General features: G+C 37.4%; 1 protein-coding gene across 4 annotated transcripts; it reads right to left on the reverse strand.

The window, feature by feature from the left end:
• Positions 1-1,593: 1,593 nt before the first annotated feature.
• On the reverse strand, positions 1,594-27,690 carry TRA2A (transformer 2 alpha homolog). Of its 4 annotated transcripts, none has more exons than XM_075492988.1 (9): positions 27,438-27,686; positions 18,167-18,480; positions 17,754-17,887; positions 15,990-16,089; positions 12,716-12,904; positions 4,191-4,306; positions 3,561-3,668; positions 2,766-2,833; positions 1,594-2,571 (listed from the first exon to the last, which is right to left on the reverse strand). In XM_075492988.1, the coding sequence occupies exons 4-9, from the start codon at positions 16,020-16,022 to the stop codon at positions 2,561-2,563; spliced, it is 525 nt and encodes a 174-aa protein (XP_075349103.1). In that variant the 5' UTR covers positions 16,023-16,089; positions 17,754-17,887; positions 18,167-18,480; positions 27,438-27,686; the 3' UTR covers positions 1,594-2,560. The 4 variants fall into 4 exon arrangements, with proteins under 4 accessions (XP_075349103.1, XP_075349104.1, XP_075349102.1 ...); XM_075492989.1 differs by lacking the exon at positions 27,438-27,686 and adding an exon at positions 20,613-20,704; XM_075492987.1 differs by lacking the exon at positions 18,167-18,480 and having other exon boundaries at positions 27,438-27,690.
• Positions 27,691-27,703: the final 13 nt, after the last annotated feature.

The following is a 27,703-nucleotide window of genomic DNA, read 5'->3' on the forward strand; positions in this document are numbered from 1 at the left end:
AAATTACTAGAGAGAGTATGTATCTGTTTAAGTAGCTTTGTTTAGAGACACAGTATAAGAGTCACCCAGGCTATTTTATTTCATAAACAGAATCAGGAGCATATATAAACAGTGTTCCTAAACCCATTCACAACCAAGCAGAGAGAAGGAGAATGCAAGCCACAGAAGTTACAGACAACTACTAACACCAAGATCTCTGCCCAACTGATCTCAGTTAAAAAAATGTAATACTTACAAGAAAAAAATACACGAATTAGGAAACAGCTACAAATTATCCTTCCCATTTCAGGATTGACAGTTTTAGAAATGGTCATCTAACAATTATTCACACATTACATACATATACAAGTATGTCCACTACAGTAGGAATTATCACTTTCACCTGTTCTTGAAATGGACTGGATCACATCAGTCAAGATGAAGCACAAAATGCACCACGTAATACAACACTGTTGCCACTTATAACTTTATATGGACTCGTGACAAATGGGATCGTTAGGTCTAGCTGTTGGAAGAGACGATCTCCAAGCTAAGGACTGAGACACTGCTTTCTGGCTTTAGCTTCCAGGCAACAGGTTTGTGGAACTGCTCCCTGACCAATACAACTGCTCAACCCTTGACAACTACAGGCCACAAGTACCATAACCTGGCAAGTAGCCGCCACCTCTCTCTCGCTTCCTATGATCATAATTCCCTGAGCCTGAATGCCTCCCCCAGCCAGCCCTGCAGCTATTTCCCATGCTTTTGCCTCACTATATCTGCACACTACTTAATTTTGAAAGAGCAAAAACAAAATTAAAAATACCAACAGTTCTCCATGTTGAGACTTTGGCACTTTGGTTTACAGAGAACAATTTTCTTAACATCTCCTAATTTGTCTGGATCACCAATAAATACCAGTAAAATCAGAGTTGGAAGGTTACTTCAGTGTTTCAGATCCTTTGCTTTCATTTTAATAAGTTTTCAACTGAAGTTTATGGATAAAACATAATGGATAAAAAGTATTGAGCAATAACCAGTAAGCTAGAACTTGTTTTGTCACCAACTTCTCCTGGTACGTTGCATCACACTTTTAAAATAGTTAGATGTGTGTTAGTGTTTCTTTTAATTACTTAATAGCTCCTGGCACTGACATTCAGAAATAGTTAACAAAATCACATTTCATACACTTACCCTCTTAAAATTATGACAAACTCTTTTGGTGGCATTCCCTGACAATCAGGATGAAATGATTTTTGCTGTGAGGGCTTTGTAGTCCTATTCCTTTTGCTGTGCCAACATCGACATTCAACCAGCCGCATGGCGAGTTATTTCAGAGGGCAAAACTTGCCAGAAATTCAAACAAAGTCAATAGTGTTTCTCTCCCTAAACCATCTCACCATGACTCCAACAAGTGCCAAAGATGGTACGAGAGAAAGCTGGACTACCCACTCTGCTTAGCCATCCCATGTAAGCACATGCTGATTCTTAGGGAAGACAAGGCTCCCGAGAAGACATAAATGCTGACTTTATTACCCACACAGCAATATCAAGTCTTGTTTAACCTATATTCCAAGGTGACAAAATGCAGAACAAAAGACAAGAAACCACATCTCAGTGGAATTAACTTTTATTGAGGGGAAAAAAAGGTTTACATGTAGTTGTAGGTTCTTCCATCCATACTTTCAAGACTCCAAAAGGGACTGGAAACAAAACTTGCTTAATCATTACTGCAATACCAAAAAATTGGTGGCTTTTGTTGTTTTTTTTAAATGAACAGCAAATTATATAACTAATTGCTAAGTTCAATAAATATTTTTTCTCCTGCACCGATTAAGGGGAAATATTCAACCAAGTACAATAAAAACCCCAGGATTTTTACAGTTTTAACTTCAAATGTTATCCACTGTGTAGCAATCCAGAAACTTTCTCTATAAAACACAGCCTTAATTTTGAGTGTACAAGGATCTATTCTCCCAGTCAGTCAAATAGCACATTTTGCTCTAGCTCAAATAGTCTACACTCAAAGCAACTACCGCCAAAAAAAAAAAAAAAAATTCCTCTGGTTCATTACTATCTAAGTAAATTTGTCATTACAGAAAAGGCTCAAAGTTGTTACTTGTTTATCAAAGTAATAGGTAAACATTTTAACAGAAAGATTAACAAGTTACTTGGAAATGCAGGTTTATATTAAAGTATCTGAGTGTGTATATTACATGACATGCAAGCTTTAAAAATATCAATGTTCTCTTCTGATTAGTTAGGAGTCCAATTGTTTTAAAAACAAAATAGGAATGACTTCCAAAATGTATCAGCACTTTGGGTTCTATATTTCACTTTGCTTAAGATGTTTTACTACACAAAAACTACAACAATTACAATATTTAAGAGTATTACAATAAGGAGGGATGGAAAACAGGAATACTTCAACTGAAGATATGTATATTCTAAACGAACCAAAGATTTGTAAAAGAGCTGGATGGAGGACAAGGTAAAGAGGATGGGAGGGAAAGCAGTAGGGAAGCTAAGATCTGAACTTTGTATTTAAAAATCATGTCCTCAACTGTAACTCTTCTGATCTTCAGTAGCGCCCTGCAGAGAGAGAGAGAAAAAAAGAAAAAAAAAAGACAACACAGTTACTATAAACTAACTGTACAGACATCATCTCAGCTTTAATGTGCCCACCTTTTTTGCCTTCACATTCAGAAATTCCACTACTAATATTAATCGATTAACAAGAAGGTTTAAGCCAGCCAGATTCTATTTATTCACTTGTATTTACTTACTTGGACTATAGGAACGGGATCTTGATCGTGATCGGTATCGACTATAATAAGGCGATGGTGATCGTCTCCTTTAAAGGAAATTAAAAAAGAAACCCAGCAACATCCATTATGAAAGAAGCCTTATTCACATCACTTCTACAGAACAGAACCATTTCCTTAGCACTGAAAGACTTGGCCTGCATGAATGATTTCAGCTTTATTTGGTTGTGGCTTACAGTTATTCAACAAATGCTTTTATATTTCTCTATTTGATATTTGATGTGTTTAAAACTGTAAGATATTCCCAGACAAAGAATTTAATAAACTCTCATTAGCCTTGCAAACACATGAAGTGCTTTTCCAGATGCCTACAATTCTTGTTGAACAACATTCTCTGAAATTAGATAACTTTCAAAACAGCAAGATGGTTATAAAATGTCAGGCATTAAAAATCGCATCTACAAATAACCCCTTTTTAAACAGCACTGTGTATCAGCTGTCCCTGGTTCTATATACAGCATGGAAAAATGAGTACCCTCTCTATCTGTCCACTAGATTCATAGGGCACATGCTCTACCTCCTTCAGGTAGCAAAATTAACCCCTTGCCCAACTGTTTACTGTACAACCGAATTACATAAACACTGAAGATTCTGACTATTTTAATTCCACAAAACCTAACATAATGAGGGTCTAACACATAGCAAGCATGTACGCAGAATCTTGCTACAAACTGAATAACATTTTTTTGTCATCTAACTTTTCCATTTTTCCAACAAATCCACCATTCCTACAGAAATAAAATAAAAATTAGGTACCTGTATCTGTAGTCATATTCTTCATATCTGTCATATCCTCTGTCGTACCCCCTATCATAATATGAGTCACGGCGACGACCTGCTCCACCGCCACCACCTCCTCCACTGCTGTTAGGGAAAAAAAACAAAAAAATTACTTCAGATATCTACTCTTCATCTTGATTTAAATTATTTAAAAGCTTTTTTAAAGTGTTCCTGTAAATCACACACTTAAAGACTATGCCATGAAACAATCTAACAATGAAACATTTAAAGAAAAACACCTTAAAAAAACCCCAGAAAACCCATCAGGGATTTGAGCCTAATTCCCATCAAAATCAAAGGCAAATGGGCACCTTAGTAGTTCAGTAAGCTAAGGGTGCATTAACTGACCATGCTGGTTATGTATTTTTTTAAAATAACTCCTTCAGTATTTTTTAATAAATAAAGATACAATAAACTACAGTAGGATTTAGTAGTGTATGTGAACCACAGTAACGCATTCTTTACATTAATAACTTTGTGACAAAATACAATTGGTATAGCTAAAATTTCAGAAAAGTATCTGTAGCTCTATTTCTTCAACCAGACTGCAAACATTCAGTTTAAATCCATTTTAGTCCCATTACAGGAAATGAGTGAACTCCTTACTGTGTTGGCCTGCCCATGTAGATGCCTGGGGTGGGCGTATGTGCTCTCTTGGTGATTGAATAATCCACCCGAATCCTCCTGCCATCCAGCTCCATACCGTTTGCGTGCTCCATTGCCTGCAGGAGACACAAAGAATAGGGACATGAAACCTGCAACTTACTGGTAACTGTGGAAGGCTATGTACAAAACACACTATTTTTCATCAGAAAAACAAGCCCTGAACTTGTTTTATTTAAACTGGTTACTAGTGCCCCACTGCAGCAACTGGCTCATCTCTGCCCCCTGGCCCGTTTGCCGGCAGTGTTACGGGACTGCACTGGGGTGCCGGAGTAACGTGACACACAGTCCCTTCTTAAGAGAGCACGGTGCTAACCACTAACACAGTCACTTTCCCTAGACTTTGTCTTCTACCCATCAGAAAGGTAAACTGAAAGTCAAAACAGCTTTTTCTGAAAACTGCATCTTTCCTACCGCCGTCTCTGACCCGGAGGGGACGGGCGGATTCAAAAGCTGTACAAAACAGTGGCTTCCTGTAGGGTGCATATGGCCGGATTACTGCTAGTCGGCTGCCATTTCATGCTCTCCCAGCCTCCTGCCATCTCCCTTACAAGGACCTACTCCAGCAGAGCTTAGTAAAATGGCGGGTTCAGCCTACATGGATACCTAATTACAACCTTCCTCCCCACTCACTCTCACAATAGCAGCTCGCTAAAGCGATACACATAAGGGTCTGCGCTTGAGAAGCCTGTGCCTTCAGACCTGCCCGCAGCCTGTGCACACGCTCACTGGGTGTTCTAGCCCCTGCTTCTCTAGTCTTTCAGAATCAATACAATGGCCTTTCACAAACTCAAAATCATGAAACTAATTTTTCAAAGGGGCATGGTGTACGTTTGAGAATTATATTAATGCAACAGTAACTTAAACACAAAACAAACCAACAACACCCAAACCCACAACCTTAAGAATTTAACAAACAGTTAATACTGGACTTAAAAGCTATTAAAATTTGCAAGGCAAATTTTTTTTTGATCTTTTCATCAGCTGCTCTAGGATCTCTGAAATACTAGTACACACCAGTTAGTTCGTGACACTAAGCACAGCACTTAGCCCAATATATATTATTTTCATTTTTCATGTGTGGAGAAGAGACACTGTTACAATCTTGAGTTAAAGAACACAACCACTTTGCTATTAACTGTGAGGAACAATACACAACCTCAAAACATGAAGGTGCCTCTAAGCAGAGCATTTTTTTCTTTTTTTTTTTTAATAATCAAACAAACAACTATTCAGAAATGTAACTTTTTGCAGCCCTCCAACAAGAACCTTACTGACTTAACATACAAGTTACAGAGGAGGAAACAAAAACCTGACACCCTCAAGATTTAACTGTGATGTCCCCAAACTGGAAGTCACCGAATTATCACTAACCTATTTAACTACACTTAGTCTGTGTTTTAATAATGCTGTTCATGTCTATACTATATCGCCACCTAGTGAGTTCTGTTCCCATACAAAATACAACAACCACATTTAGCAAGGCAGAGCCAAAGAGCATTTCAAGTCTTTCAACATACACTAAAGTCTGTTTTGTGAATAAAACATGATCGTTAGCTTTAGTTTCCTAGACTTGAGACTTTTTTTTTAAAGTCCTGTTCCACAAGGATGACCTAAATTAAAATAAATCTGTGCACACATCCTAGGAATGTGCGTGCACAAACCTAAAAATGAAGGCTGCAAATAGCTGGCTGAAAAATTAGCTTCATTATGAAAAGCATCTTTCTGGAAATGCAGCAATACGCAAGTTACTTGAAAGGTAAGGAATTTTCTGCTTCATGGCAGTTTTATGTCTGAGCAACAACTTGCAGAGTAATAAGCTTAGCTGACAAGAAGCCACCTCAAACCCAGAACATCTGGCACATGTCTTACTTAGTTAAAAGAACAAATACCTCTTTAAGAGGAAGAGTTCTTTGACATAGGGAGCAGTACAGAGAAGAGCAACATACCAACAAGACAGATGAAGAGTTAATTTTGAGACTTGATTGATTGTTTTGGAAGTACCAAGAAATGTGTTACATTTTAGTGGATAAAGATTAGTTCATAGTTACTAGCCTGCATGAAACTCAGACACCCTGATCACAATGTCTAATGACCTACCCAATATTAAAACTTTAATTTTCTTAGCTTTAATTAATCAAAATCTTTAATAGATATACAGACATAAAGCCTTTTACAGTTCTGACTGCATCCCCCAAAAGCAGAAAAGCCAAAACCCACAATAAGCCATTATGAATTCAACAATAATTGATAGTACGTATCACTCACATTCAGTCATTAGCAACTGGAAATTCCTTCCAAAGATGTTTTCAAACTCTCTGCATCATTCTTAATGTGCACATCTCAATTATTTGAAACAAAGTACTTAAGTTGACATTATTAGCTAAGGACTGCTGCAATGTGACCAAAAGCCCTGTTTGAAAACCAGGTTTCAGACAAGTGATACAACAGTATTCATTCTGTACAAAGGCTGTAAAAACATTTTAGTGATTCTAATTACTGGTATTTTTATTTCAGTTTGCTTTTCTTGCTGTTTTTGGGAATGCTGTGTTAAGAACATTTAAATGTCAAAGGGAAAAAAATTGCTCTAACAATGCCGAAGACATTCTCAAATACTATTTAAAAGATAGAAGTATATTTTCCAGACCATCAAATGAAACATTTTGAAGAGAAAAATCAAATTATATTGGGGTTTAAGACACACAATAACCTCTTAGGAGCCTTTAACTGTCAACGGTCCATTTTTATTTCAACCTGGATTTTCTTCCAAATATCTGAATGCTGTTAAAAGACTTGCATGGCTTTTGCAAGATGACAGTAAGCAAGCAAGCGAGCAGGATTCCTATAAACATGTACTATTAGTTTTGGTTGCAAATTATAAAGAAAAATTGACTTTGTAGGCCAGAATACACAGCTATATGTTTGCAGTCAGAAAACAGAGAATGAGGATTGGGAATGGCATAGGTAATAATTCAATCTTAGATTACAGTTTTAAATCTACAGCAGCCTATTCATAATAACAAAACTCCCTCAAATTATTATCTGTAAAGTGTTAGTTTGACAAAATGAGCAGTTCCCAAACTACAGGATCACGGCCTCCAGTGGCTCAAAACAGTTAGAAAGAAAGCATTAAATTTAACAGATTTCAATTTAATTTGATATTTATTACAGTATGTGGTGTTTTCTACATGTATTAGTATTTACGTAGAGTAAAACAAGTTTGGAAACACTGAACTTTTAATTATAAGCACAAACTTACACAAGTGACTGGTATTGGTTAAGCAATCAAGAATCCACTGAAAGAAATTAAATTATCTTCCAGTCTGGATAATGCCACAAAGAGCAGCTTGGACAAGGAAACAATGTGTGAAATTTCTGCAACCTGGACTGTGGTCACTGGGGGAAGGGTGTGGGGAGGAAGGGGGGAGAAGGGAGGGAGAGAACTTGACTTGGCAGAGCTGATGTCACGGTCACCTTACATTACTACTACGGAATTCAAGATCCCATTTGTATTGTACAAAGATCATCAAGCCTTCATTTCAACTGTGTCTAACTGCTCTGAATTATTTCAATGATGTGACATCACTATGAAGTTAGTGACGTACAGACTGAATACACTTGAATAGTTAAACAGGAACAATTTATGTTGGGACTCATTTTGAAAATGTATTTTCCATGATTTAAAAATAACTATATAAGATACTGTCTTTTTTGTTTACTGTAGTTTTTTGGGGTTTCTTATTTGTTTGGTTACCTGAAGTCCTCCCCAAATCGTATTTAATGCCACCAATAAAAACATAATCTCCACCATGTCACAGGTACAGCATGGGATGAACGGACATAATAGACTAGTTTTTCTCCCCCCAGTATACTGACATCACCTGTTCAGGTCTGGATTTAATGAGGACCCCTGAAAAGACATTCTGGAAAAAATAAAAAACTTGATGGGATGAAAAAAGAAATTAAGAAACCCAACTTTTTACGCTTACTGCAGTCTGCCAAGTTGAATTCAAGTGTCCATTTCACCTTTGAACAAGAGTCAATTTATATTCTCTAGTTTGAGGTTTTGTTATTTAAAATATTATTAGAATACTGTCAATTATAATTTTTAATACGTAATTTTCTGAGCTTAAACATCGATTGATTAAATGTATTCTCTTTAAAGCATACTTTGAAGACTTTCAGAGTCAAGAAATACAGGATTTTAGAGAACCAGAATGAGTAACTGGATATGTTTCTGCAAGTATTAGCAATTTCATGGTATTTCAGTCTCCAGAAGTTTGTAACTTGTAATTCCAAACATTTGAGACCTTCTTGTGTTCTCTTCTGGTGTATCAAGGGTCCCTTTTGATACCACAAACAATACTTAAAGCATTTCTTCAACAAGGTATGGGAGAAGTTTTGGTCAATAATGATGCTTCTAAGCTGGTCTGCTTGCACCACAGATTAAATGTCTTGCAAATTAAGACAATAAACCCTGTTATTATTCCGCTCTTTGGCAACTGAATTACGCTAATAGTTCAGTTTGTTTGTATAAAGTTTGTCTTGATTGCTAGTGAACCCTACCTCAGAAAACGCTTCTGAAAGATGGTCACAACTGTAAAGAGCATATAACTAGCATGAGAAAACAGAAAATTCCATATTGCCAACAGCTGCTGTAGCTAATGCTTCTCAGATGAGTTCTTGCTACAGACACATAGTACATTCACAGTAGCCTCAGTTTAAACAACTAATACTTCACATTCTGAGTTACTGAAAAGCTGGATAGTGGCATATGAAATCCCTGGTAACTGTAGTAAGAGTCATGTCCCTAGAACAGCCAGCACATTTTACTCAATCCTCTCAATTTATTGTTAACCCTGAGATAATCAATCTCCCCCCACCTTCCACACCCCCCCCCCATCCTAGTACATAAAAGTTTGTGTTCCTCTAAACACAGGAAGAAAATCCTAATGTGATGGGCAGGAGACTATCCTCTATAATTTAGCAAAAATATTGCAAAACTGCAATATTACAACACTGGCTCAGTGTCAGCGTTACCAATACTGAGAACTATATAAGAAAATGTCAATCTTGAGAAACAGATCTTCAACAGATGTTTACAGATCTTGCCCTTTGCATAATGTTACACATGCGGTTCTTAAGGCTTAGCAGAAGGGTGACCAACATAAGACAAGACACTGCAACACACAAGACAAAAACCCAATACCAAATATTACTTAGAAAATTTTTTTAAAGAAAAACAACTTCACAAGAAATGAAAACCACTACACCCATAAGACAGAATACCCTTTCTGCTAGAAAAAGGTAGATAATAACATAAGCTTTTCAAATAGGCTTTGAACAAGCACACCGAAAAGAACATTAGCACAGCAAAATCTCAGGTCTTCTGGACAAACAGCCATCAATTCTCAACATTTATTGTCTGCTATCACACTTTGAACTAAAGACAGTGTCCACAAGCATCTTTAATATGGGTCAGAACATAACCTAGTCAAGTGCTATCTTGCAAACACTAGACCATTGCAATAAAAGACATTTGATGGAAAAAGAACCTTCTGTCAGACCATAAAGTTTCATCTCAATCTCAGTAGTTTCAAACAGAGTAGAAGAGATTCCACAAGAAAGCTCCTTTAGAATGGATACATGCACCCAACATTTCTTTCCCAATCCTGTTAAGGGGGAATGACTGAAGCTACTGTGATGCTCTGACAGCTGCTCCACCTAGTAGTTATCAAAAGCTAAATCCCTGCTCCTCTTTATAAAGAGGATGATCATAAACAGCTAACAACAAGGCTGCTATGGTGTCATAATCAATCTGAAGTTCTGAAAGTCTAAAACAGCTTAAGTGAAAATAAACTTTACTACTGCCCCTTTGATATTTTTAGGACACTGCAAAGTATCACCTTTAAGAAATATTTTACATCATCTATGGATTTCCACAATATCGAGCTAGCTGACAATTCAAAATGTCTTTACCACCATATGGAACTAGAAACATTGCATCGCTTGGTTTCAGAATCTTGACACACAGCAACATTTTAACCAGCTCAATGATACAATTTGTAAGAGTGCCAACCAGTGACAAAAAAGCTCCTGAGGGATTTCAGCTGCAACAGAATCCACACAATACTGATACTGACCTATCTTAAATCAAGTTATGAAAGTTTAAATGGAACTACTCAATTCATTTGGTGTCAAAGTTTAATATTAACAGTGTTTGAGAGCATGTCAGCTGAGAGGCCTCCCTTGGGTTACCCCTTCCAAGGGTTACCCCTCTTGGAAGGACAATAATGAAGATGATAGGAAAGCCTCATTTTTCTGTAGAGTTCTACACATATTTAATCCATCTATGACTGCTTTAAAACGGCTGGAATTTAGTTCAACATCTCATCTAGAGTTTTATATTCTCTCTATTCAGATGCTTAGGGTGTTGAGGGTTTTGGGTTTTTTTTTTTTTGTTTGTTTAGGGTTTTGTTTTTAAGAGGAAAGGTATTTACTCAGAACAAAAGCAGTTCAAGTCTCACTGCTTTCATGCATAGATCAAATCTGAAAAGTTGAGTATCTTCCATAGAGAATTACTTCACGTCCTTCAGTGTTTTCCTACAGGGCCTGTCACAGAGTTTCACACCTATAGCTATATCCCCTTTTTCTACACTAGCTGCCACTTATAAGTCAAATAAACAAGTTTTTCTCCTGTCCTTTTTGCCAAAGTATTTCAGTTATGTAAATTCCAAGTGTTGGGAGGTTTTGCATCCTTTCCCCCTATTCACACACTAGCCCACTGGGGAGAAAAAGATGGATTTAATTATGTTCCCAATTATTTCAGTTCCTGCTTGAGGTGCTGATCTTTATTTCTGTATTTCTGACTGCAAGTAATATCCCTTTTTTTTTTTGTCCTTTGCATTCCAGTTTTGTAGTATCTGCCAAAACAGCTTTATACTAAACAAATTACTTCATGCTATTTACATGGAACATTTTAAGAAATGCATGGTGTCATGCATGACCATTGCCCATGGCAACTAGGAGAAACCCCTACTTCTAAAGACATATTAAGCTGTAAAATAGACATGACTGGCACATGACTGTGACAAGGAATACTGTGAAAGTATTTCCGATGTTAAATGTTCTACAGAACAGTCACATTTTCAAAATCCCACCAAACACAGTGCAAAGAAATACAAAGGCTACAAGTTAGAAGAGAATAGGCTACCAAAGATGGATATACAGCTATCCACCCCACTAACTCCTCTCCCAACCTGTCCAAGTGATAGTGGGAAAATACAGAAGGGACACTCTAAAGGAAGTGGTGTCCTTTTACTTACCCCTATAACCTCCAACAACCACACATATATACATCTACAAACCCTACTCTTCCCATAAACTGATTCTCTGTTGGATCATACCAGAAATCCGTCAGAGATCAGAAGTGAGTCTAGTTCAACCAAGTCATCCATGAAACTTTTTTCATTAAAATATCATCAACCAGCATAAGAGTTTTCATGTTTCAGATACTGATAGTAGGTTTCACAGCTGTCACCCTCCCCCCTTCAATGCTAAGTGATAAGAGTCATATCCAAGCATTATGAATATACTTATCAAATGTAAAAACAATCAAACAGCAAATCTGAAACATCTGCCCAAGACTATTAGTCTATAAACAAGATGCTTGAAGTCTGCGACACAGTTTGCCCCAGAAGGAAGAGATAATCCCACAGTGAAGGCTTAAAGAAAAAAAAAAATATTTTTTTTTTTAAAAAGGATGTGTCTTTACTTTTAACAGCAATTTCATCTACAAATTTCAGTAAGTGTAGTAGAGCTTGCAGTATCCTTACACAGGTAAAAAACATACTGCTTACTGTGGTGAACCGTAATACAGGCTGCTGTTCATACTCTTTGATTCTTTCCTTACAGATCAATTATACTAACAACAACTCAGTCCAGCTGTAAACAGCTATCCGTATAACTAGCAAAGTCACGGACCAAGGCACAAATCAAGACAAACCCCACTATTTTTCAAATGCACAATGACATGCTTTTAGAGAAGAAAATGGAAACTAAAGAGAATCTTCAGAATTTTCATAGATACAAAAAACTACTTTGAAAAGTTAACTTTCAAAATACTAGGAGGCTATGTCTGTCTAAAGATCTACTTTCATTTTGAAGTAACAGACTAAAATCAAAGCACACCACTCATTAGTGATTCAATACAGACAGCTCATGCTCAAAATTTGCCCAAGCATCTGAACATTGAACTAAAATGCTTCATCTGTTTAAGAGTGCTACGTTGTTTGAACAAAATATTTTAAATTAATCTGTGAGAACCTGCTAGTGAATACACAAACATGGGTTTTTTTGGTTTTTTTTTTTTTTGTTTTGTTTTTGTTTGTTTTTTTTTTTTACAGAGATATTCATGAAGACAATGCACAAAGAGGACACCTGTTAAAAGTAGTAAAGCATGAACTTACCTCTTTAGAATCATCAATTCTCTCAAAATAAACAAAAGCAAATCCTCTTGATCGTCCAGTCCGTTGATCATAAACCACATTGACACCAGTCAAAGGTCCGTAACGGGAAAAGACTTCACGCAAATCTCTCTCAGTAGTATACAAACTGAGACCAAACACTCCAAGACATGTATTAGGATCTGGATTAGCCTGGTAAGACAAACGTTCAACTCCAATTAAGTTTATAAAAAACAAGTTACACATTCTATATCAAAATTTCTCAATTATTAAAAAATTTTAATCTGAAGAAAACTAAACAGAGTTTATTACAAAGCTTAACACTTCAACAGTTATCATTCTAATTGTAAGATATTTTGAAAAAGCAACTACTTTCATGATTTTTATTTTAGAAAAAAGACAAAGACAAACTTCTCATGTTGGTGAAAAACCTCAGTTGATAAAAATTGAGCATTCTGATTACAGAAAAGCTATAGAATAACAGGAACCTATTTTATTAGTATTTCACACTCACATGACCAACAAGCTGCAGACATGACATACAAGCCTGTGCTAAGAACAGGGCAGCCAGCCTGAACTCCCACCTTCAGCCTTTCTGCACGGTCATCACTGGTGCTAAAGAGTGCACGCTGCCTCCAGTTGCACACACTAAATGCATGTGAGCTCCTAAGCACGGACAGTTGAACTATAATTGAGCTTCTATCAAAACTTCCTCCCCCCTCAACATGTCCTATCCAACTATACTGAAAGTCAGTATTTACATTTGAAAATTTCTCTCCTTCTACTTGCAAACTGGAAGAAAAATCACCTGCTTCTTTCATCTAAATAGTAACAAGTGTTGAAGGCCAGGTCTGTGAAACTGTAATCCAAAAGCATGAACACTTTTCTAGAGCAGGACTCTTGATTCTCTGACACGATGTAGGATACAGATCTACTTAATACATTTCACTTCAACTAAAGGAAGTCAAATGTGAAATTGCACAACTGTACAAGGTACAATTTCTCTATTAGGTTCAAAGTTTCTCTACATGCCAGAGAGTTCGTCTAATGCCAATTCCACTGTAAGAATTATTTTGATCAAAATTAATAGTTTTTTCAGTTAAGCTTCATCACCTGTTATACTAGGTGCAGCAATTTAAAACAGCAGCAACAGGCACAGGGATTTAATGTTTCTCCTAAAATAACAACTGGAAGTTCACACAGTTGAAATTTGTATTTCAGTTTCAGATTTTCAAAGCCATTGTCACACAGTAATTTATGCCTCAGAGCTTGCCTTTCAGCCTGATTCAAAGAATGAACAGGTTTAGATCTTCTGTTGTGTTCTTTTCAGAGCTTTTGTTCACGAATCCATTGTGAAAATAAGATGCCCAAACTACTCATATATTTGAAGTTTCTTTCTTTCCATTTGTCAAAGTTCAAACTTTTAAGACATAAATCTTCTACAATTCCTTATTATAGCTGAAGAGCACAACAAAAACTGGCAGTTTGTAATTTGAAAGTTTTAATTATACAGGTTTAGGTTTCTTTTTACTCCATATTTCAATCTGATAATTCAGTGGCATGAACAGCTATACTCCTTTTATTACTGAAACTCTTATGAGTCTAATGAAATCTCTCAGTCTTTTAAATCATTGTTTGGACAAGTCCTTCCACACAGCACATGTCAGTACCATCCTTTTTTTACACCCCCCTTACATTTAAACCCTATTACCTTTTCTGAGGCAAGAGAAGTACTGAGAATCAGTCTGTGTACCCTAAGCAACAAGTGACAGTTACACCACCACTGGAAGGACTAAACTGACTGCGGAGGACTAAAAGACAGCTTTTGTATTAGGTTTTTGTACCACCTCCCATCAACACAGTATGCAAGCTCTCTCTACAAGATCAGAAGTGGCAAAATTGCTACCAATTTTCCTGGTGTCTTTAGGACCTCACTATTTAGGGGATTCAAATCTGGTGGATTTGAGTTTCATTTTGACACTACTAGAACTACTACTTAGAATTAATGTGAAATTCACTGTGAAAACAAGTTTCGTGTTTCACAGAGTAATTTTCAAGGCAAAAAGACTTCTTCACAGAGCAAAATATTCTAGTATTTCCTAAAGCAGTGAAGTGGATTCATTCACCTTTCACCAGGAAATCAGCTAACCCTTTTGAAGTTCTGTTATTCCTGCCAATTTTTCAAGATATTAGATTCATATTTACTACATCATGATTACACACTGGCAACAATCCACAAGAAGTGTAACTATGAACGTTGCTTCACAACAGCTTAAGCCACTGTACGTTAGCATTGCTGTAGTCTTGCCCTTTTCCACACACTCTTGTCTTCCTCCTCACGTTGGTATTACCTGGTCCTGGTGAGCTGCTTCACCAAGGTAAGCCTGGAAAAAAAACTATACTCTTTTTGACAGGATTAGTAAAAAATTTGGAGAAACTAAACTGGATTAAAACTAAAAGGCTCAGAAAAGTACCACAGCCCTCACCAAGGAAGAGACAGACCTGTGTGTAACAGCACTCATTTAGGTCAGCCTGAAGTGGTGTGGAACCAGAAGCTAAAGCACTGGAGCAGATTATAAAGAAGGCCATTGGGAGAAATCTCTCAGAATTACGTAAGATTAGTATCTTAGATCTTGGTTGGCATATCTATACTTCCTCCTGTCCATACAGAGATAATTCTCATATTTTGAGAGGCTTACTGATCCTTTTCATAACTAAATTTTTCTAGTCTATTAAGATTCACACATTAGCTAATAACACATGGGTTTATTTAAGTTAAACCGAATTAATTACTCAGAGGTATAAAATCACAAGCAACCTTCAACACAATATGCTGTATGTTATAAGCAAATAAACACTTGAGAATTTTCTTCTTTGGCTCCTCTAGTCAATCTTATCAATACTGTCAGGTTGCAAGCTTGCACAGAAAAGGTCTCATTTTTGTGAAGGGTACATATACTTGGAACTGTAACAAAGAGAAAATCAGAAGGGGTCAATTTCTAGAACAGATGGAAGCATATGTCACCCTATCTGCACATACTGACTTGCAATGGTACGGTTTTCAATGAATTTCTACAACTGCCCTGCCAGTTGCCGGCCCAAGAGATAAGTGCCCAGCTGTAAGGACAGAGATTGCTTCCCCGCCTCTACCCCTCCAAGCTCCCATATCCTCCAGTACCAAGACAGCAGGTCAAATTCAGCCTGCAGGTAACCTGGACTACACTGATGTAAGCAGCAACTGTTTTGTTGATACTCAGCCTAGATGAACATGACATACTCTGCTGCCAGTGTGCCTTCTCCTGTTGGACATTGGAGAATGACTACGGCTCCTTCGACGACGGTATTCTGGCGTGTACGATCTGCTTCGAGAACGTCTCCTATGGGAATGAGAATGGGAATGGGATCTGGAACGAGTGTAACGTCTGTGCGAATGTCTTCTGGACCTGGATCTTCAACAAAGAGAAAGCTTTTAGTTAGGTCATATGCACATAATGTATTGAATCGTAAGCCTTACATTTCCTAGAGAAAAATATCTTTTTTTTAGAGGCTCTCTACAATTGAAATAGTTAAGTTTCTTCTACTTTGCATATCTAAAGATTGCATGGATCTCCAATAACCTGCTCGGTAGTGTTTTTAGCTTTGTGAGAATGCTTCTGGCATGAAATGAGGATTATATTCACGACCATTTTTGAGAAGTTCAAAGTTTAAACTTTTACCAGCTTGGCTGCACATGTAATTACAACTTTCACAATGATACAGAAACCAGGTATGTCACACTGTAAAATACTGTCTTGGCTGAAAAATGGAAAGATCTAGCAGCACTACGGTATCTACAAATGAAGTTCACCTAGGCTTGAAAATTATTCAACACCAAAAAAACCCCACCACCTGCTTAACTCCTCAAGCATTTATTTGCAGACATCTAGCCAATAACAAGCTCAGTTTTAAACAGGCATCATCCCATCAAAGTTGCATGATTCCATACGGACATTACATCCTAACCACAGGTAGTCAGTTATCTGGCTTAACATTGCAAGAAGAGAAGCTGTAACATTAGGCTGAACTTTGGTAATTCAGAGCCCAGTAACTCTTTTTCGGCTGCCCTGGTATAAAGCATATAAACAGGGAAGATGGATTACTGATCTCTCCCAAGAACTTGGGAGGAGGAACAACCTCATACTATGCAATTCCTCTTCCCCCTCCAGAGCTACAAATGCTGTTTTCTGTTTTCTCTCTTCATTGATGAAAGAATGATTCAGCAGCTCTCCCCATTTTCACCAGTATGATGGTACAAGGGAAGACAGAAGATAGGTAGCATAAGCCAGGTAATACTTATGACATAATCAGAGAAAAAAAGACAGACATTCCTCCCTGTTCTGAGCAAGCTCTCTCAGAACTGAGAAAACTTTTGTCTCTGCGCACACACACTTGGGGTAGAAAAGGACAGAGAAGGACATGTGCAGCATCGAAAAATGAATTTCAATCTTAAAGCCTAGATTTTGTTTATAAAGCCTCCAATGAAAGAATGTCAAAAACTTCCCCAAGTAGTGTCTTCCAATATTTCCAACAGTTACAGACCTTACTCCTTTTATCTAACCCAGACCACCTTTGCTGCAGTTCTCACTTGACTTTTCTTTTTTTCCTAAAGGAGAGGTCCACATAAGACTTCCCCCCCAAAAGATTTTGGGGGAAGGAGGCAAGCGCTTTTACAGAATTGAGATGTAATCCTTTCTAAATTGAGATGCAAGCCCTTCTCTCTCTTCTGGAAGAGACAAACCTACAAATTTTAGTTGTGATTTCTACATTACTAATTCTATTTATATTACTTTCTCTATTCATACCCATACTTTATTACTCACGGAATCTTTCCCCAACTTTGTGCACCTATATAACCACTAACATGCAAATTAATATAGCCTTGTTAATACACCCTAGGTGGTTTATAATTTTTACAACAAGGGGAAAAGAAATGTCATCAATATACAAAAAAATAGGCATAAGCAGTAACACTGAATTCACATTAATAACTTCCTGGACATACCTTGATTTTGATCTTGACCTAGAGTGAGATTCAGAATGTTTGGAAGCTCTCGATGGACTGCGAGATCCTGACCTGCTCTCCGATTTTACACGAGCAGGACTCCCAGCTGGAGATTTTGACTGGGAGCGAGACTCCTAACAAAAAAGACAGTATTAAAAATGGTATTGGTTGTATAAATGCCTAACTCCTAACATTTAAAGTACAGTAATTCTATTATATTGATTGCTCCTGAAAAACAAATGGTTAGGCAATACCCTCCAAAACAAATTTCATTTTGCTAACCCACTGTTAATATTGTATGCTTTCCTCAAATAGGTCCCTGCTTGAACCAGATCACCAATTCTCTATTAACTAAGTAATCATGCAAATTCATCTACAACTTGATCATACAGACACTGGAACATAAACCATACATTTACTTAACCTAGGACCCATTCATTCTTCCAGATTCTTTTAATTCTACTTCACTCTTGCTTTCTACTTTTCTTCATTCTTCATTGAGTTTTTCATTTTTCATACTTCGTGTATTCTTCCCCAATTCAAACAATTCATTATAGCCTTAAAAAAAAATATTCAAGTGCTTCTATCTGACCAATCTTCTGTTCAATTTTTTCCCCCATTCAATTTTAATTTTCTGATCTTTAATACTTTTCATTAGCCTTCTTTTATCTTGATTTATCTTCCACATTCTTGGAAAAAACTCTTCAATTTCTTCACGAACATTAACCTTAATGGAAAAAGAACATTTAGTATATTTAAGCACGTGGGGATTATAAAACTCTGCTGGAGTTCAGATGTTATCTACCAAATTGAAAAGCCAGCAGGTAAAGTGCAAGAAACTATTTTATAAAACAACTTTAAAAAAAAAAAATCTTTAAAACTGTATAAGTGTCTACGTTCTAACAATGAGCTTACTGAGTTCTCAGTGTTTTACTGTATTTTCAAAGCTACCCTCCTCCCCTTTCAGATTTTTTTGGTAAGATACATAGATACACTAAAAACTAATTAGCACAAATATATTAAAGTATTGATATCAATAACTGTGATTTCCCCCCTAAAATAATAACTATGTAATTCTCAGTATCGAATATCCCAAATTCTACTCCTACACATTATTACTAAGACACTCTCAGTTCAACAGAATGGCCAAAGATTTCCAGTCAAAACCTATCTATGCACATACTTACTCGCATAATACATGCACATAGATATATGCAACATATTTTTCTTCCTACTTTTTCTTCCTCATTGTTATCCTGTTTTCCTTGCACACAACTTAATCCATATAAAACAAGATGTGTAATAGTACAGTTCAAAGCAATCCAATAAAAATAAAGACAGGAGGTTTTTTTTCTTGCATGGTAATGCACACAAGAGAAAAACTAGGAAAACAAGCAAACAAAGAGCAGGTTAGGATTTCCTCACATTTTATAGTGTACAGCATTTCTAGGGAGCTCAGCTATAAACCCCCCCCCCCCCCCCAGAACAGTATGCTATATACATCTGTAACTTCACAAAAAATGTGCAAAATTCTTAATGAAAAAAATGCATAGCAAGTTCCCCTCCCATAAGTGTTACATTTCATGTTTATTTGCATCATTTCTCCTCCTGCTTGTCCTCACAATGTTTTTCTCAATTTATTTCTTCCTCTGCCTATGTCCAGATTTGCATTTTCTTTTGCAGTTAAATTCTTCAGTACTTCAGGCTGAATTTCTTTTCAAAGGATGCTGTCCTCACATTTCAAGACAATAAATCCACCAGAAATGGAACTTGTTAGTGAGGAGTCTCTCAGGTATTAGAGCTATGCTACCTTTCCCCTTTACCTCAATAAAAAGGACAAGGGACACATGGAGAATGTCACCTATTGGGATGAGAGGCCTGCCAAACTTATCGATGAAGGTCAAATTCAAAACTTGGCTGTGACATGTGGACCGTATAATCAGGTCTGCATTACAGGTTACCCTTATTAAGCTGGCTATCTGCTGATCTAGCTACATGACTTTCACTGAAATAAAAGGATGTATGTGCACTTAAATATTACAAAATTTTATTTGGTGTTTTTATTTTTACATTTGAAATCCACTGTTCACTATAAAAAAAAACATTTCCTTTTAGAACCGCTAACATGCTTTTTAATGACCTCGCCTCTATTTTTGTACTCTCCATTGTTTGATAGCCTCCTTAATTCTTCCCTTTACAGTTCATCCTCTGCAACAATTACTAATTTCTCTGGGAATTATTTCCACTTCCCTCTCTAGTAAAAGTGATCAGCAATATAGAAAACCATTTCATGTGACATCATTCAGATTTACAAAATATCCTTTAATAAAAAGACAAAGAATTCACCCTCCTCAGTCACTCCTTCATGAGGATACTGTGTTGGCCATACTTTTTACATTTGAAAGATCAATTCTTGAACAACAAGAACTTTGGAAACTTGAACAAAACAAAACAAACAAAAGAAACCCCCACCCAAACAAAAAACCAAATACCGCACAATCTAGAATTGTTGGGAGGTGCCAAAAATAGCGAGGACCCAATCACTCCCATACAATGTACGAGTTAGCTTAGTGTCCTTATCTATTCAACGGAAGCATCTTATATGACACCGCCCATAGAGTTTCTAATAGCATCAGTTATGACAACGAATCCGCATTAAGTTGCCAAAAGCAAATGTTACGTCATTTCATGTAGGTCAAGTCCTTTTGGAACTATCTGTTTAAGCCCTTTAGGGGCTGCACTCACAAACATACAGCTTTAAAACTGGAGTGTCAGAGGTGACAGCATAAGTTCTTACACATTTCAAACTTCCTCAAACAAAGTAACTGTAGAGGTAAACTGCAGCTAAAGAGAGATTACCTGTTAGCAGTTGCATACTGTGTCTGTCATTGGCAGGCAATTACATCTCATCTTCTGATGCAACATAGATCACCTAGTTATAGCTCCTACAGTGCTTCAAAAGGAGAGACTAAGGGAATCACAATAATCTGCAAGAGTTTAAGGACTTCAGGATGACGCTGAAAAAGTACCTAATAAGATTTATAGCAGCAAGACTACAGGCAGGGGTTAAGAGATTCAGAGCTTCAAGGAGTCACAAAGGGAGATTTTAAAGAATTTTCCTCCTCTACTTCCTACAACAGAGAAATAATTAGCAGGCTATATCTTAGTCTATATCACAGACCAACCCAATTGTTCTGCATAAACAATTTATATCCATTCTGCAATACGAATGAGAAAATTAAATAGTTAACGTTCTTTCTCAGTACATCGCCTTTAACGAGAGAAAACAGACACCTCTATTATGCAAAGCATTAAAATATCTCAATTCTGTACTAGTCTTTAACCAATCTATACATTCTGATCTTAGCTCCATTGTTATCATGGAAATTAATTTAAATACTGCTTGAGAGAGAAAAGACTACAATTTCTCTCTGGATCCTCAACATTTTCTTATCCTTCTGTTCTAAGGACCCTCAGTCATTTAAGGGCCACAGATAAGACTACATTTCTTAAACTCAGCTTCTCATCCCACAACTATCTTACAAAACAGTATGTATTTTCATGCCTTCAGCTTTATTATGCAACTGTCCAGTCACTACTTTCACCCTTACAAACTTATAGGCAGATACTCACTGTGAACATGTCAAACTATCTAGATTTGCTGTCACTACAGCCTGTAGGAAAAGACAGTCAGCTAACTTCCTAATATTCTTCAGATCATACTTCCCTTTCAAAACAAATGCTACATCTGTCAACAACACTTTTCCCACGGCAAAACAAACAAACAAAAAAAAAACAACCCCAACAAAAAACAAAACCAAACACCAAACAAAAACCACACCAAAAAACCCACCTAAAATAATAATTTTTAAAAATCTCAATCGTAACAGCATGCTTCCTCAGAATAAGATGTGGTGGCTTCCTTAAGTACACACCAGGAAATGGGATTAATGGTTCACCGAGAAGTGGAACTTGGAGCCAAAGAAATTATTGTAAGTCAGTAATTGTAAATTATTGTATACAAAATCTAAAGACTGCAGCTTCAGTTACTGATTCGCTGGATAAGAAGATGCGCAGCTAGAAGCATTTAAAGAGAGCACTGAAGAGTTATTTTTCATCCTTTCTATCTTCTCTCTTCCCAGAAAGAACAACAAGAAACAAAGTGGTATGGAAAGAATATCTCCCCCTTCCTGCCCCCCATTACCTCATGATTACATAAATGCAGTCATTGAACAACTATCAACAACTTTAGATGATCCATCTGAGCAAGATGTCTGTCATGTCAATGCATTTCATCCCTACTGGTACAACTGTTTAAACCATATAATTGATGCAAGTTATATCTACCATTTATCTTCCTCGCATCCTTCAGAAGAAATGCTACTTTCCAATACAATTACTATTTTAAAAGCATTCAAAACACTTCTATGCAAAGTAGAATTGCAGAAGTCTTTAAGAAGTATTCTTTCAAATTTCCACCTATCATGAGAGGGTATGATAAAGAACATAAGGGAAAGAAAAAAGAAAAAAGAAAAAAAAAAAAGACAAAATTGTTCTTTCTTTTACACCATTCTTCTGTCCTGAACTTCTGTCATGCCTTACCTCACACCTTGCCATTTCAGAGTATGACAGAAAGGCTATCAAAATTTAAAATCAGATGCTAAATAAAAAGAACTGAGTAAGTTTAAATTAGGCTTTCTATAGCAAAACATGGGAAATCAAATGGGAAGAAAAAAAAAAATCATTAAATCACACAGAAATTTCAGTTGAAATTCATTTGACCTTGTTAAGAAGTAATACACATGGGGTGAAAAAAGGACAGGACAACAAGTAGTCTACCAATACCACTAAGCCAGCAAAATCATAGTTCAGACTTTACAAAAATCCTGCTAAAAACTCCTGCCCAAACTCAAAAAATAAGTGAAGTCCAACTTTATAAGGGGACAGAAAAATATGAGCAGTCAAAAAAGAAACAGAAATTTAGCAGCAGCCTCCATTCACTGGATAAAACTGTCAATTTGGTGACATCTCATTTATGAGAAAGGACAAGATTAGATTTTAACCACTGTTTTGACAGGAATCTACCAACTTTCCCTGAAATTCACAAGAGAAGTTAAATAATTTTTGCTTCATACTATGTTCTGTCACTCTATACTAAAAATAAAACTGATCACTTAATTAGCTGTTCTTCTATAAATATTTCAATGGTATATGTAATAAGCTTCTGTACAAAATGCAACTCATAAGTTGTGCTACACGTATACTTTAAAAGTTACCAACATCAGCAAACTTTATGCATTTATCAATTATATTGCTCTGATTAAAAGAAAAAAAAAAAAAAACAAAAAACAAAAGAAAAAAAAGGAAGAGGAAGCTCCAGCAATAGACTTTTTGAAATTACAAGTTAATCTTCTCACTGAGGCTTGAAAATATGCCTCTTCAGGGAGGGTTCTGTAGTCAGTCTTTATCACATATGGAAGATAGGAAACGGAATTTGTTTTCAAAAAGAGCAGTTTTACCATCTGGCATGGTCCAAAACAACCTAGAATTTATTAAGCTTGATTAAGAAAAAAACCTGACTTCCAGAAAAGGTCTCCTTTCCCACACTGGGCATTAGAAACCACTGGGTGATCACAGCACATGCCAAGCAAATGCAGAACTCCTGAGCTTAAGTGGACCATCATGCCTGTATTTCAGAAGGTATGGAAAGCAATGTGCCTTCCTTTCCACAGAGGTGGCAAACTGCAACTAGAGGAGAGGTTGAATACAACAGCTAAACAGACTTCCTCCCCCATTACTTTTTTTTTTTTTGGCCACAGAAATGATCTCAAAGTTGATCAGATTTAGGTAACTAACATTAGAACACATATGAAATGAAGTATTTTGCATACAAGCTTCATGAAGCAAATGCAAGACACATTCACAGTTAAGCTAATCCAAAAGCCACTTGCACTTCCTTCAACAAGATGGCTCATATGCAAAATCACGTATTTCTTCAAGTGCTTTATTAGACTGAGATCACAGTGAGATTCTGCACAGAGCAGGAAGAGGCATCTCATTAGAATGAAGGAAGACAACCAATGTGGAGTTCTAAAATTGAGTTCTTTGTTCCAATAAAAAGTTTTATCTATTTAGAAAAACAGCAATTAATATTGGTAGAAATCTACTAAACTTTTAAGATTACAAAAACAAAACATTATCAGAAGCTCAAAAAAATAATTGATCAAAGTTTCAAGTGGAACTTCTGAAGTGCAGCTTTGTTCAGACTCCAACTTGTTCACTGCTCTGGGAAACATTTTAATAAAGCTGCATCACAGAATGCGCACCAAACGAACAATGTGTTATTAAAAATAACGACATATGAAAGGAAGTAAGAGTTGCCTATCATCTGACAGCAATAAAAGATACTAAAGCCTCATTTATCTAACCTGCTCACCAAGAACATTCAATGGTGATAAAATCCTATGACTTTTCCAAAAGCCAAGTCACTGGATAAGAAGCACAACTTAAAATATTTTTTTTTTCCTTAATGGCCATAAACTTAGCTCTAGGACATCCACTATATTTCTCATTCTTCCATCAATTTCTTTCCATTAAATCCCTATACTTGCTTGAGGGGGGGATTTCTTCTGTTCAACCAGCCACATTCTTAATACAGAACTTGCTTAAGTTGAAACAAAATGACACAAAAACAGAGCAGATGTTAATTGGTCTGAGCATATTTGATTAACATTTGTTTTAAAAAAACCCAGTCAATAAAGATGAGTGAGCTCAAGAATAAAAAAAAAAAAAAAATCTCTACAATTATTTTACCCAACACTTTAGAAATGCAAGTTTGCATAATTTGCACTATTTAAAATCTCATTGGAAAGTTATTTCCATGATTATTCTAAATTCCCTGTTCAGATTCATTAACATTATGATTTTAAAATAATAAATTAGAGGCAAAGCATATACATAGACAGTATCTTGATGCTGCTAAAAATAAGCTTTTTTTAAAAAAGTAAAATTCCTGATCATACTGTGGGAAAATTAAAAAATTTAACTGAATTATCGTTATTTACATACAAACTTTTTTTATTCACAAAGTAAGTAGCAAAACAGGAAAAGCCTTTCGACAAAACTTTATACATATCAGTAAGCGCCTTCATCTTTGTATCAGACTTCATCACTACTTGCAAGAACATTTACTGAAGTGCTCTGGGGACAATATGCATCTACACGGATAGAATATAAAAGGACTTAAACTAAACTTAAACTCCCTTACTCCTTTAGCATTCAGTTTTTAAATACTAAATAGCATGATGTCCTTTTAAAAGTGAAGCGGGGTGGGGAGAACTGAAAGGGTACTCAGAATTCTCATTTGTGGCAATTTCCAGGAAAGCAGGTTCTTTACAAACTTTTTTCTAGTTTCTGCAGTTTCTTCTCCCATTGAAAACTTATGCCATACTCTCTCAGTTCCACGTGCCTGCATATAGCAAATTGAAGCACCAGGACATTCAGTGTGTAAGAGAATTCTATCCAATTAGGAACAGCAGACTAAACACTTAAAGCCCCTAAGTTACACACGCTTAATTCTATGCCTGTGAGCACTTTCAGTGAAAATCAAATATAAAGTCTTGCAGCCTAAAATATAATTTCTTATTTCAAGTATTTTAGTAGCATCAACAACAAAAAAAGTATTACTGAAGAAAAAAAGAACTGCTTGTAAGTGTTCTTAATTAGTAGAACAAAAACCCGAAACTATAAATGAATCAAGTACCTGCCATTATGTTCAGTTATAAAAAAATACCAGTAGACAAGACACTGCCACATGCCAGATTGATTGAGAAATTCCAGTGTTAGGGAGAGAAAAGAATAGAGGTTTTTTAAATGAAGACTCAACACGGTCAGCAGCTCTTTCCAACAGGTAAATTTTCCACCACAAAAAAAGAAGCAGCCAACTAAGAAGTAGCAGTCACAGAAACTGCTACGTAGGACTTTTCAGACTTCACATACTCTCAAAACATTACTTTACTTCTACGTTTGGCAGAAGGCGGCGTGCCGAAATACTGAAACCACACAGCTATATCAGCTTTGTAACACGAACAACAGATCCATCAAGGAACCTAATACAAATCTTCTGTGGATGAACCTAACATAAGTATTTCCTAACAATAAACCGCAGTGGGAATACAGACAAGAAAATAATTTTTAGAAATATAAATCTTACTGTAAAATTGGGGATTGAAGTAAAAATTCAAAAAAATTAACAACAAAGCATATTCGTTGCTCGTCTTTCTCAGACTTAGTTGGTTTTCCCTTCAGAGAGTAGTTTATTTCGCTGACAAGAGCTCAGCTATATAGCCATCTTTGTCCAAGCAATCAACACAAGAACAGATTTTGTTTACCTCACCTGAGGAACCAGCAGCAGTCACTGCACAGCCAGGTACAGCACTCTCAGCCTAGGAGAGTGTTGGGTTTTTTTTTTACTAATACTACAAAAGGGTAACAATATTCGTGTAAAAATAATTATTGTAATACGACACTGCTCTTCCAAAATTTCATTGCTTGTTTCCCCAGGCAGTAATCCTATATAACTGCAAAGCTGCTGTCACTGGTTCATCAGAGAAAGTCACCAAAAGGATGCTCAGGTGTTCCTCTAAAGCATCTCTTTAAGAGTGAACAACAAAAAATCTCTGCAAAATTAAAAACAGTAAATAGTGATGGAGTCAGGACAAAGCACACATTTCATTCCTGTTTCAAGCAGCTTCTAACTCCTGCTTGCCCTGATCATCACTAAGAAAAAAAAATAGAGAATGGAAGGGTCCAGTCATGTGTACATGACAAACCGCAGCAATCAGAGGGAAGAGAAAAGAAACAGACCTAACAAGGTTACAAAACCACAGCAGCTTGTTGAGAGAAAGTCTTCAGCTGCGTGATCAATGAGTTTCAACGGTTTAACAACGAAGGCCATACCTCCCCGATGGCTTCAGGAAGCCTGGCCCGAAGAAGATCCTGTTTACAGGCCAGCAGCCAGGAGAGGCAGCGTACCTCTCACAAAAGGACCCAGTCCCTCCTCTTTTACGCGGGCGGAGGCCTCGGCTACACTGCGCGGGACCGCGCTCTCCCAGCCACAACCGGGAGATCGGCACTGCTGGGAGGCAGAGGGGGGACGGGGAAGGGCAAGAACCCCGAAGCCTAGGCCCAGCAGACAACAGAGGGCCGGGACAACAAGAAGGCTCAGGATCACGGGGAAGAAAGAAAATAAAGAGACAAGCGGGGAGAAACACTGGGCTCCAGCAGCGCTCTAACCCCTGTTCTTAAAGAAAAAACCTGCGCTAGCAGGGTGGAGGCGAACCCACAGCAGCAAAGCTCAGGGCCCGCACCCCGACAGCGGGGGATGGGGACAGAGAGACGTGATGGGAGAAGGAAGCGTGCGAGGGTTAAGACAGCGGAGCTCAGCTCCGCGCTGGGCCAGTTCCTCAGCGCCGGGTCGGCAAAAAAAGGAGGGAGATAGGGAAAGGAGAGGGACGCGAGTCGCCCACGGCCCAGTCAAGACTCGGGCGCCTGAAGAAGCCATTTTAGAGACAAGCTGCGTTGCCCCCACCCCTACCGGGCCGGAGGAAGAAGAGCGCCCCCGCCCACCTTCCCCGGGTCAGGTCACCCCCTCTCAGCACGGCCCGGGTAGGGACGGCCACTCACCCTCCCCTCGAAGTTGTTCTCCTCCACGTCGCTCATGTCGGCAGAGTCCTGGCCACGGGGCTGGGCGAACGGGGACGCTAGTCCCGAGCAGCAACTGTACCCACGACCGCTGCTGCTATTATTGTTGCTGTTATTATTACCGCTACCGGTACCGCTGCCACCTCCCTCCCGCCAGAGCCTCCCAAACCGTCTCCCGCAGAAGCGCAAAATGGCGCCTCCGCTCCGTCTGCGCCCGACACCGCGCGGGGGGCGGGGCCCCGCTCGGC

This window comes from Mycteria americana, chromosome 2 (assembly GCF_035582795.1).
Source record: "Mycteria americana isolate JAX WOST 10 ecotype Jacksonville Zoo and Gardens chromosome 2, USCA_MyAme_1.0, whole genome shotgun sequence".
Taxonomy (NCBI): domain Eukaryota; kingdom Metazoa; phylum Chordata; class Aves; order Ciconiiformes; family Ciconiidae; genus Mycteria; species Mycteria americana.

Excerpts from the sequence above, each read along its gene's own strand:
- TRA2A (XM_075492990.1), bottom strand. The coding sequence starts at position 27,473 with ATGAGCGACGTGGAGGAGAACAACTTCGAGGGGAGG. Across the intron at positions 16,162-17,753 it reads AGGTCAAGATCAAAATCAAG|ATCCAGGTCCAGAAGACATT; the intron begins GTATGTCCAGGA and ends TCTTTGTTGAAG. Across the intron at positions 4,307-12,715 it reads GAATTGATGATTCTAAAGAG|GCAATGGAGCACGCAAACGG; the intron begins GTAAGTTCATGC and ends TGTCTCCTGCAG.